An 11,595-nucleotide genomic window follows, 5' to 3' on the forward strand; every position below is an offset into this window, starting at 1 on the left:
CCTATTTCATGACAGCTATTTCTAAAAGATAAAAGCTTAAAGATCTTGGTAAGTGGTGTTTTCATTGGTCACTTTTCTCTGAGATGTTTTGCTTATTTTACCTTCATCTCTCTACGAGAATGTGACTGCAGTTCTTGAGTGCAGAAATCGCTGCAGGCATTAGTTTGGGTTTTGACACTCAACATCATTTTCAGCTATTTTCTGGTGCTAGATGACTCTCTTACATATAAAAGTGAACTTATGAGACGACGTCTTGCCCATTGTTCAATGTCGTCATATCTTTTTACCAGACTTAATGTTGCAGCTCCTTGTTTTTTGTCTGCATCTGATGTGCTACAAAAACCTACACTGTGCAGCAGCTGTAGAGAAATACAGGCCCACTGGTAACGTCCATATGCAACAGTCTGGTCTCCTGGAATTTTCCCTAGGCCTCGGTTACATTTTCCCTTCCTCCTCTGACCTATTTTTCTACACAATGACTGATGCATTTGTATACTTTATAAATGAAGATAAATATATCAATAGGGAAGATGCAACCACACACCCTTGTGCTTTCTTTGTCTGTGCTTACTGAGAATAAAACGAATATGTGAAACCAAATTAGGCCTCTGTGGCTATTGGGCTGTAAAAAAGAAAAAAAAGGTTTTGGGGTTTTGCTGTTTTTTTTTTTTCCTCCAACTGTGTTAGGGGGTCCTAAATTAAGTTGAAGAGAAAAAAAAAGTACTAAGCCTTATACAGAAGGTTATGGGAACAATGTGTCCTCCTCCTGGCATCTCTACTTCTTAAAATGTGATTGTTACACAAATCACCCTTTGCAAAGCTTTAATTTTGTCACCAAAAGAGTGTAGTTTTTATAGGGAATAAATGTAAATAAAATAAAAAAGCTACTGCAGTAGTTCAACTTTGTGCTGTGTACAGAACAGCTCAAAAGAGAAGGCGAGATTGCAAGTTGCTATAACTCTGTCCAGTGACCCCTTTTTCGTAAGGGATATATTCAGAGAGCAGCTGATAGCATCTGTTGTCTGTCTCTCAGGCCTGCCATTAGCTACTGACTGGGAGTTAGAGGAAATGTACCTGTTTCACGTGGCTTTTCCATGCTATTTGAAATCTCACTCACCTCTGTTTTGATAACACACCCAAACCAGATGGGCTTGGGTACCAGAACTGGGTAATAGATACATGACTCATGGGTGGCATATGCTTTCAGGATTACATGGTGGCTTTGCGAGACCTGTTTACTGACTGGGAGCGTGCTGTCCTGGATGTTCATTAGCCAAATAAATAGAACAATGTGAGAGGAACTTGGTCGGGAGTCTTGCAGAGAACATTGGCAGTGACATGAATGCAACCTGGGGACAAGTGCCATCTTTGTTTGAAAGGGGTGTTTATGGATGCCATATGCGGCTGTCACCTAAAGCAGAGGCTCAGCTAAAGTGTGCTGGTTGAGGATTGACTTACTAAAGCTGGGTCTAAGGAAAGAGAAATGGATTAACAGATTAACAGTTCTGATGCTTTTCTGGATCTTTCCCCTTAAAAAAATAAGGAAGAATTGTACCTTCTCAGGAGCCTTACTATATGCGAATGATACTCAGAAGGGTGTCACGAAGCTCCAACGCACCAGAGAGTACCAACATCTTGAAGTGAAACGTGCTTCTGAGCCGAGTGTGAATTGCAATAAAACACACGCGTCCCTACAGCTTCTCTTCAGGCCCTGTCCCCACTAAATGTCATCTTGGCCTGTCTTTTGTAAGGAAAGCAGCACCCTACCAAAAATCAGTCATTTAAGAGGAGTGTGGATTTTGGGCTTTTCAAGGATCCCAAAGGGGAAATGAATCCCTGTGACTTGTCCCAGGAACAGGACAACCCCCTTGCTTTCTGTGTAGCATTTGTGCAAGGGAAATGTTCTGAATGGGGTCTGTTACTTCCAGCGTCCTGCACAGTGGTTGTCAGGAGCTGCTTTGAGGGGGATTTCCTGGTAGCTGTCAGAAATGGGGCTTCATGGAAGAAAGTGCTGCCTTCGTGCACGTTCAAGGGTAAGGTTTTCAGAGTGTGGATCTTACAGAAGAGCAGAGTCCTAAGTACAGTAGACATCGTGGAAAATTCTACCTGGTGGTGCCTCGGATTTATTTATTGCTTTAGAAGGGCACATCAGGCATAGCATATTACATGCACATAATGCTAGCCACATGTAGGAGTTGCAAAGTCAAGCCCTCAAAAGCCTGCAGACACCAGAACGAAGGCCACGTGTGCAGCTTCAGATAGCACAGCCCTCTCCTTCGTCTGCTGTGAGATACAGGCTTTAATTACATATCCTCTTTTTTTTGCCTTTCCCTTTTGAATGCAGAGGTCAGACCAGCTCTGGGTTGAATCAGGGCTGCATCAGGAAGGAAGCAGTTGTCTGTAGGATCTTGGATCTTGACCTCATTTACTGCAGATGTGACAGGACACGAGAAACTGCAGGAGAAGGGAAAGTCTGGCAGTAACGATGGAGCGATTTTGTCTGGAGAAACTGGATTTTGTTACTTCCTTTGCCATGAAGTTTAGTAGAATTCCGAGCAAGTCAATTAATTACATTAACTTGTCACACTGAGTATTTGCTTCCCGTTTCATGAGGAGCCCAGTTTGAAACCCTGGGTAGCCCTCACATATATCGATGTACAGCCCCCAGCCTGCAACAGGAGTCAGTGACAGATGATGTGAAATGCAGACGATGCCATGGTATGTTGAGAGGCTGCATACATCTGATTTAAAGTATCTATACCTCTCTTCTTCACCTGCAGAGAGGAAGGGCTGTCCCTTCTTTCCTGTGAGGATTGAGGGGAAAAAAACCTCTCTGTGAAGCACGCAGATGCAGGAGTCAGGAATGCTGGAGCAAACTCCTGAAAAGTTGCTGGTTGTGTCTGCACAGGAGGTTAGAATAATTTGTGGTGAATAATGTGGGGGTCCATCTGGATAAGTCAAAATGGGGGAAATGAGTGACTCCACAACAACTACTACTCTGTGGACAGAAGAATTACGCGATCAAAAGCTTAGAGATTCTTGTGACCGTGTATTCTTAAAACCAGTCTTGTAGAATCGCCTGAATTTAATTTTAAAAGTGAATGGAAAAGACGACCTGCATTTTCTTCCTTGCTACCCCAATGTTGCGCACATTGGCAGGGAGCGGGCCTAGGCCTGGGCCCGGCAGCGGCCCTCAGGCCTGCAGCTGGCACTGGGGCTGTGAGGGGCTATGGAGCGGCCGGGGGCTCTGGGGCTCAGCACCGGGGGGCTCAGGGGCTCAGCACCGGGGGGCTCAGGGGCTCAGCACCGGGGTCGTGCTGGGGCTTAGCACCAGGGGGCTCTGGGGTCAGCACTGGAGGGCTTTGGGGCTTTTACCAGGGGCTGCGTTGGCCCCATCAGACCACTAGCACTGTTTGGTGAAGAGCTGGCCAGAACTTTTTAACAGGTTCAAAACAAAGTATTTTTGCTGAAACTTTTTCGGGAAGCTGAGGAACCATTCTGGCAGAAACATAAATTGGCGCATACAAATCCAAACAGAACGGTTGTAATCTGGCAAAGGTCTAAGGAACTGAAGACGGCATCCTCTAATGGGAAGTGTCAGGCAACCTTAATAAGACTACCAGTCCTGCCTGTAATAATAGTGCAGAGGCCCAGAGCGGGAGGCACACAATGCTGAGAGGGGAAATGACAATGCTTTCATAATTAAATGCACAAGATTTGTAAACAATGCTGATATCTTAAAAAAAGTACATGTTTTAAAAACAGTCTCAAGTGCCAGTCTTTTAGTGTGTGTTAGGAGCAGCGAATGCGTTGTGGTTGCATTGGATTATGATACTTCTTTCCGCAGGAAGGGTTTGCAGTCACCCCAAGTTCTGCAGAATGAAGTTTGTGTGAGATAAGAAATAGAGGAATGTCTGTGGGGGTTGGAGCAGTGGGCGAAATACGCTATTGCTTCGGAAGAAAATAAAGCTCCTCTGATAATTGCTCACATAAATGCACCCGAGGGTGAGGTATCTTCGTCTCCCCAGGCAGAGTGGCTGGTTTTGCCTGTCCATGTGAGGGCTAGAAGATGAGGCTGTGTGGCTTGTCGTGCAGGTGATGGTCATAATGGCCACACAGATATTTTGGTTTCAGGAAGTCACTAAAATCCTAAGAGCGGGGAAATCAGACAGGAAGGTAAAATGCAGCTTATAGTGTCATAACTGAGGATTTGTGACCTGCCGAAATACTATCTGTGGTTAAAAGCCTCCAGATACCTGGTTTGGTTTTTTTTTTTTAATCTCTCGATTCCTAAACTCTGCCTTGTGCTGTGCATTAAGGGACTTTGCCTGGAGGCACAAAGAGTTTATGCAGAAATAGATGGCAGATTAGTCTGGGACAGTCTGTGATTTGGAGTGAGAGAAGTATCCCAAATAGCTGGCCAGCCGCCAGCAGGATAAACGGTTTGGATATGGTATCAACAGAGCAGGGGTGTTCTCCAGAGCAGCTCTGGGTGAGGATTATGTGTCAATGCACTGCCGTACTATTTAGTATAACAGACATACCCAAAGTGCCTTTAGTTTATAAAAAGAAAAATGATTAGCAAACACATATTTTTTCCCTGGGCTGTTAATAAATTGAATAAGAAACTCCTCTTTTCCTTCCCTCCAACATCATATGTGTTAAAAATAGGGAAAAATATTTTGATTAGGACATTTCCACTTCTTTTTCTTTTCTTTTCTCAGTCGCTGTTTTCCATCCAGCTGTTGAGCTGATGACAAGTGTGGAAGGGCTGTGAGAAGGGAGATCTTCTGAAAATCAGGCACATTTCTATGGGAGTTGAATGATTCAAAATTGAGTTCTACATAATTCATCGGGGATCTCTTGCAATACAAACAATAAGTCTGTCAAGCAGTGGTACAGTCGAAGAGGTTATTTCCGTCATAAGTCTCCTGGGCACTGCTGGTAGGATGTTTGAAGAGGGAGAAATTACTAATCAGGATATCATGATTGAGCTCCCCACAATACCTCTGTGTTTTGGTTTTGTAGGTATACGCAAGTACTTTTGTAGATACATAAAATGTTACTGTACTTTTGACTTGTGAATTTTAATTATCACAAGCAATTAAAAGCTCCTCTTTTTTTTTTTACCAGCCATTCAGTGACCTAGATGACATGAGTGAATGGCCTCAGTCCATTTCTCTTTGAACAAGGAACCACACTGAAAATATTGCCATTACGTTCGACTTCCTCGCTGGCAGTCTCTACTGGGAGGAGAAGGACTGAAAGGGTTAGAACAGCCAACTTTCGTTCAAGTCCTTCCTTCTGGAAAATTTTCCGCTGTTGCTAATATGAGCCAGAGCAACACCAAGAGCATTAGCGAAGGCAAGGTGTTGGGACAGCTGTAACTGCTGGGGTTGTCAAAACCTGCTGCTTTCTCTGCCGGGAGCGACCTGGAGCTATGTCTACCCTGGCATACTCGGTACTGCTTGAGTGGAGCTCTACAAGTGGGAAAGGCTCCAGACAAAAGGCCAGTGTTGACATAGTTGTGGTCTCTCCAGGCCATGGTTGAGACACATCACTGGGGTGGTATGAGGGGAAGTTTCCATTAAGCATTGTTCCCAGCTTGCTTCCACTACCACCACCATGGAGTTCTGCAGCTGGATTTCCAAAAGAACTCAATGCTCAAGAGCTCTCATTTCAGCAACTTAAATAGAGGGGCTAAGTTCTTTCCAAAACACTTGGCAATCATCAGCCCCCATTGAGAACAAAGCTAAGTGCATTAAACAGCCCAGCCACTTCACTGTTGTGAAAATTTGGCCGCTGTCGTGAGTGCAGAGTGTTTAAATAATACAGAGACTGGCAGCAAAGGCATCTGGCTCCTGATGTTGAGCAGAGAGGGGCTTTACCTTCACCTGGCCTTGCTGGCTGGCACTGGAGGCTTCCTCCTTGGCTGATTGCTTGCACATCACAGCCTCTGACCGGCTCTCTCTCTGGATGTTGTGACAGCTGTGAAGCTTGCTGATGTGAGGATTAGTCAGCTGCTAGGCACATGACGTTCAGATTGCTGTTCTTATTTGACCTACCTCTGATTGCGAGGAATTTAGTGCATAAAAATAACACCCTGAACAAATTTGGCAGAAGGATGCACAGCTAAAGTGCCATGCACACAGGGGGAGAGGAGGCTGGAGAGCAGTGTAACGTGAGGCCACATACTGTACTTGTGCAGTAACACCAGTGCCAAGTCTGGCGCAGCCCACGCCGTCGTCTTGGGTTACGAGGAGTTCCAGCACCACATAGATGCAATGGCCATTAGCCAGTAAACTAACGAAGACAGGTTCCTGGCTTGTATTATTGGCAAAACTTGACAGAATAAATAAAAAGATACAAAGTGCCAGGAGTTGCCTAATGTAAAACACTGGACAAGGAAATACTGGTTTCTCTGCCTGGGGTTTCATACACCCTCATTAACTCTCCTGTGCTCAGTGCAGTTCCTGATAATTCACAGAGGGCACCAGAACAGGGAGCAAGCGCAGCCTGGCAGAGGTGTGCAGGTGGTGGGACCGTGTGAGTGCTGTACAGCGCAACGGGCTTCAGCCTCCTAGGTGGCAATGTTCAGCTCTGTGCGTAATTTTCTCAGGTTTTGCATTAGTGAAAGCAGTCACCTTTTATGAGCCTTGTGCTGGCAGCTGGGACGTTTCTGGTTGCTGGAGGACTGGGCCTTCAGTGTTGAGGGCTTCTTAGACTGGGCAAAGGGAAACGGGCACAGGTAGGGAACAAGGCAGTTCTGGATTACTGGCAGTTCTTCTCCCAGATCACCTGGAATGCAGTGCTCTTTGCTTTATTGAGTTTGACGTGTTTTTTTCGTGCTGTTGCATTGGGCAAGATGCAATACTTTGTTTTCCCATGTTGGAAAGGATCATTTTTGCCCTTTCCTTCTTCAGAAAGATATTGTAAAATTTCTTGAGACTGCTGATTACAAACCTCATATAATTATGTAATATGGCTCATTACAGATAAATGACAATACCTGAGCTGATACCATGTACCTAGAACTTCAGCAATATTTCAATACCGGCTCTTTTGTTTAGGGCAATTAGAAAGCTGAGGCAGATTGCACAATCTCCATGACTTGTAGGAACACCCTGCGTGCTCACCAGAAATATTACGAAGTAGTCAGAGCTGGTGGCTTGCTTCATTTTAGCTGCATTACAGAATTTGCAAGATTTGTACATGCATATGTCTATATATTTGTATGCATTAAAAAATAGTCTGGTTGCTCTGATACAAGTGTGCTAACATCAAAGGAAGCTTTCCTGCATTTAATCCTTTAAATAAGCCTGTTTCTGCCAGCCCATGTATCTGGAATGAGATAAGCCACCCGCTCAAAGCAAGGCTACAAAAATGCCTTGGCTTTGCGAGCCTTTTGGGCTGGCTTTAAAATAGTTAATAGCCACCTTTAAAGACATAAAAACGTTTTAAACACACACCTACGTATCACCCATTATCTCCGGGGCTAGCTGGAAAGCCTTCCCATGAAAACTTCCCTCTCCAATGAGTCTCACCACAGCATCCTGGAGCCCGGCCCCTACAGCCAGTGTTCACCCACCAACCACTGGCAGAGGCCCTGAGCGGGCCCAGGTGCCTGCACCGAGCACCAAACACCAAGCACCAAAAACCCAGCACCCAGGTCCACCCAGCGAGGCTCCTCACCAGAAGCACGGCCAGAACCACGGCGTTTTCAGCACCCGGGCCTTGGCAGCAGCGTGCCACGTCCTGCAGCAGGAGAGGAAACGCGCAGGGCTGGCACAGTGCGGGCAGACGAATTCTTTCCTCTCGCTCTCTCTCATACAGATATATATATATTAATCAAATAACTTTGATCCTCCTGTTTTCTTCTCCCAGGCCTTTACTAACCTTTCCTGGAAGCTGATTTTATCAGTGCTATTTTAAAATCGGAGTTACAAAAGACGAGCTCTCTGCTAGTAAGCCCCGTTTTGCGCAACGCAATTCCCTGGTGCATTTTCTGTGTGGCTCCAATATTGTTGCTGCAATCTTTTAGATTAAAATAAAAACTACATTGTTAACACTGGCCTTGATTTGGAATTAGAAATGGCATTTAATGTTTACCATTTTACACCATAAATATTGCAGATACAGACACAAATAAGGAAATACTATGCAGTCACAGGATGTTTGTGTAGTTATTATGAAAGCCGTCACATCTGTAAAGACAAAGTGAATTAGCTAGTAGCCAAAATTTTAAAAGAATATATCCTTCAATCACTAGGCCCTCTTCTGAAGTCTGCGATGCTGGTACTTCTGAGGCATGTGAAAACTTCTGAAAATTCTGCCCATGGGGACAGTCTGTGTTTAGGCAGCTGACTTTAGGATCCTATTTTTGGAACCTTTGGCTGAGATTTTTAAATAGGATTTTTAGTGCGAATGGTGCCTGAATTGCTGCTATAGCACTGAGGTCTTGAAGGCTATATCAAAGATTAAAAAAATAAAAATATGGGATATGTAGTGCTTTCCTGGGGGTAGGCTCCTTTTAACTAGATTTTATATATCATAAAAGAGCAACGTCGCGTAAATAAGTGTTCTTCCATTTTTGCAGAGCATTTTCAAGCAGTCATTGTAGCCTTTCACGTTGCTACTTTCCTTCACTGTGTTTTAGAACATTGCCAGTAGGATTTCATAGAAAATAGTTAGCAATCTCCTTAGTGGAGTGCTTTAGCACAGCTTGACAGTACATTTTCATGAGATTTTTGTCCTATTGCAAATACTACACACTGTCAGATTCTAGAAATCTGTGTATGAGAAAACTGGGAAGGATTATGGCGTAATGGATAAATCAGACCTAAATTACAATACTTATGATTTGTTCGTGAGGATGTGGTGTTGAGGCACAGGTTGGCATGGTAAATCCTGTGCCTGCATTCGAGTGCAGCTCTGTTGGATTCATTGATCCTAAACGGGCATTCAAGATTGGCAACCAGAATTAGGAACCAGTCTTGAAAATAATGATGTGAGCATGTCTGGACCTGAATATACACCCTGCAAAATGAGCAATGTAATACTTAACCAAAGTAGCTACCAAAGTTGCAATGAAAGCTTAAAGAATTACTGCTTGTAAATTATTTACAGAGTCTCTCAAAGTCATGTTCAGTGATATTATTTACATAGTTTCTTCTAACATAGCTGAATACATGCTTTGTTTCTGTAGGTCAAATCTTGCCAACAAACCGAAACACACCAAGTCCCATTGATCCTGAGACTATCCAAGTTCCCGTTGGCTATGAACCTGACCCTGCAGATCTTGCTCTTTCCAGTATTCCTGGCCAGGAGATGTTTGACCCTCGTAAGCGCAAATTCTCTGAAGAAGAGCTGAAACCACAGCCAATGATTAAGAAAGCTCGCAAAGTCTTCATTCCAGATGACCTGAAGGTAAATTGGAACTGGTGACAACATTGTTTGTACACACTCTATGACAGTTGTTCTCTCACATACATGTTTATAGCATGAATCTGTTTTTTCATGTAATGTAAATCTGCCATACTAATTATGACTTTGTTGTAGAACAAAACTGTAACACTTCTGAAGAGGACTGAGGCAAGAATGTCCCTTATACGGTAATCAACAGCTGAAATTCATGAGATCAATATTAATTTCCTTTGTATGCCAGAAACTTCCTGCGTGACTTTGGACAAGCTTACTTTGTCCCATATTTCCCACTTATGAAACAGTCTGATCATGTTTCCTTTTCCTCCACTCTCTGTCTGTCTCATCAGCATAGATTGTAAAGTCTTCAAGGAAGAATCTCTCCCTCACGGGGTGTAGTCCACAGAGGCCCCTGATAATGACAGAATGAAATACAGTTTGTCTTGTTCGGAAGTTTCTTTAGCTCTGCATATAACAATGAATGGGAACACTACACTAAATACTACTAAACTAGGTGAAAGGATCTAAACTAGTTGAAGGGAAGCAGAACAAAATAATTCTGCCGGTAAGCGTATTTTAATACAATATTTAAAATATAATACAACAATAATGCAATAATTAAAAACAAAAAGAACACTTGTTTATGTTTCTCATTGCTTCTGAGATGTGAAGAACAGAGAACTTGCTAGAAGACAGCTGAACAAATTGGTCAGCTGATTCAGTTTATCAAATAACTGTGAAAATTGTCATTATTTGCAAAATTCTATTCCCAGTATGTGATTTCCAAGACGGTCTTTTTTTTATCAGAAGTAGTCAGTGAAGAATTCTGCTGTGGCCCACCGAGATACAGACTGAAAGCCTGTTGGTGTTGGTGGGAATCTTCAGCTGTGCACACAGAGGCTGGGAGGGCATGTGTTTACACCCAGTGATAGCATTAGGGAAGGAAGCTGATGCTCTTCACTATTTTCGAGGATAATGTTGTGTGAGCTAAAAGAGCGCACAACACCAGTGGTGTCACTATGTGGTGTCCTCAGTTTTCATTCAGAAAGATTTCTCTGCACTGTGCCATTATTTTTCAGGCAAATTTTACTGCTTCTGATGCTCTGCTGGCATTGCAGTGTACTGAGGTCTGCCTAAAGAGAGGTGTTCAGTACAGAAATGGCTACAGAGGTGTAAGGAGACTGGAGTTTGCCCCTCAGTGTCATTCATTTTGTGCTCAGTGTCCTTATATTGTCAAAGCAAGCTTTTGCCAAAAGTGCCCTTGGACTGCTTCATACCAGATGTGGAAAATGTCTTGCATGCAGCAGTGGAGCACCCAAGTTCTCAGCCTAAGACTGAAAGGGTTCAGTTCAAGGTCTCTCACTTCTCTGAGATACTCACATCAGATGCCCTTGACTCAGTTCAGAATGCTTGACCCAAGCGCTGCTTCTGCCCTGGCGTGTGGAATGGCTGTTGAGTTCTCGGGGTGGGTAAGCAGATTAGACCAGTCAATCGTCTCTGGGTTGCATGTGATTTTGAAATGCCAGCCTTACCTCTTTCGGGTCTGGATTAAGGGATTTGCCATAGCAATTTGTTAAAATAAAAATGGATGAAGCCTAGGTGGCACACTAATAAATTGCTTAAAGCTGATTTTTTGGAGTGGAGTGAGATGGGAAATTATAAACAAGATTCAGGTCATAGCTTTTTGCTGCATGCTTGTTTTTAAGAGGATTTTTGGGGGGTGGTCCTATCTAAGTGCAGGTGAAAAGCAATTTAGAGATGCACTGACTCCAAATCATCTTTGCTGCACAACTCACAAAGCTAAACTAGTATAAAGCAGTTGTAGAGTACTTGTAGCAGTTGTTTCGCTCTTGTTTTGTCTCATGCAAGCAGCGGCAGAAGATGCAGAGCAGCAGCATTAGGCCTGGCTTGTTTCCTGCAGAAGTATGAGGCAGTGGGGGGGATTTCCCTGCTCAGTGCAGTGGAGGACCAGATGGCTCCTGGTTCTCGCCCTGGATATGGGGCTGTGCTGCGATGCTTGATGAAGCAAGGGCTGCCCTCAGACTGTAAGCAAATGTAAGCATATAAAAATGGAGGAGTGACTCTGGGAGGGCAAGTTTGAGCTGGACAGCTCGACCAGGCAGTCTGAGTGTTGAGTGGCTCTATCACTCTCTGCAGGGGATGGAATTTCCCTTT

The 11,595-nt window shown here is 43.9% G+C and overlaps 1 protein-coding gene across 3 annotated transcripts in view; it reads left to right on the plus strand.

Annotated features, from left to right (window-relative positions):
* Positions 1 to 11,595, plus strand: part of HLF (HLF transcription factor, PAR bZIP family member) — a 35,909-nt gene that overhangs the window by 19,134 nt on the left and 5,180 nt on the right. For 2 of the 3 annotated variants that reach the window (XM_035558834.2, XM_035558835.2), the window contains exon 3: positions 9,206 to 9,426. In XM_035558834.2, coding sequence (XP_035414727.1) covers positions 9,206 to 9,426 — 221 coding nt within the window. Of the gene's footprint in view, positions 1 to 9,205; positions 9,427 to 9,558; positions 9,612 to 9,770; positions 9,986 to 11,595 lie in introns of those variants that run through there. The other variant, XM_035558837.2, reaches the window with a different exon arrangement.

This window comes from Cygnus atratus, chromosome 18, assembly GCF_013377495.2.
Source record: "Cygnus atratus isolate AKBS03 ecotype Queensland, Australia chromosome 18, CAtr_DNAZoo_HiC_assembly, whole genome shotgun sequence".
NCBI classification, from domain to species: Eukaryota; Metazoa; Chordata; class Aves; order Anseriformes; family Anatidae; genus Cygnus; species Cygnus atratus.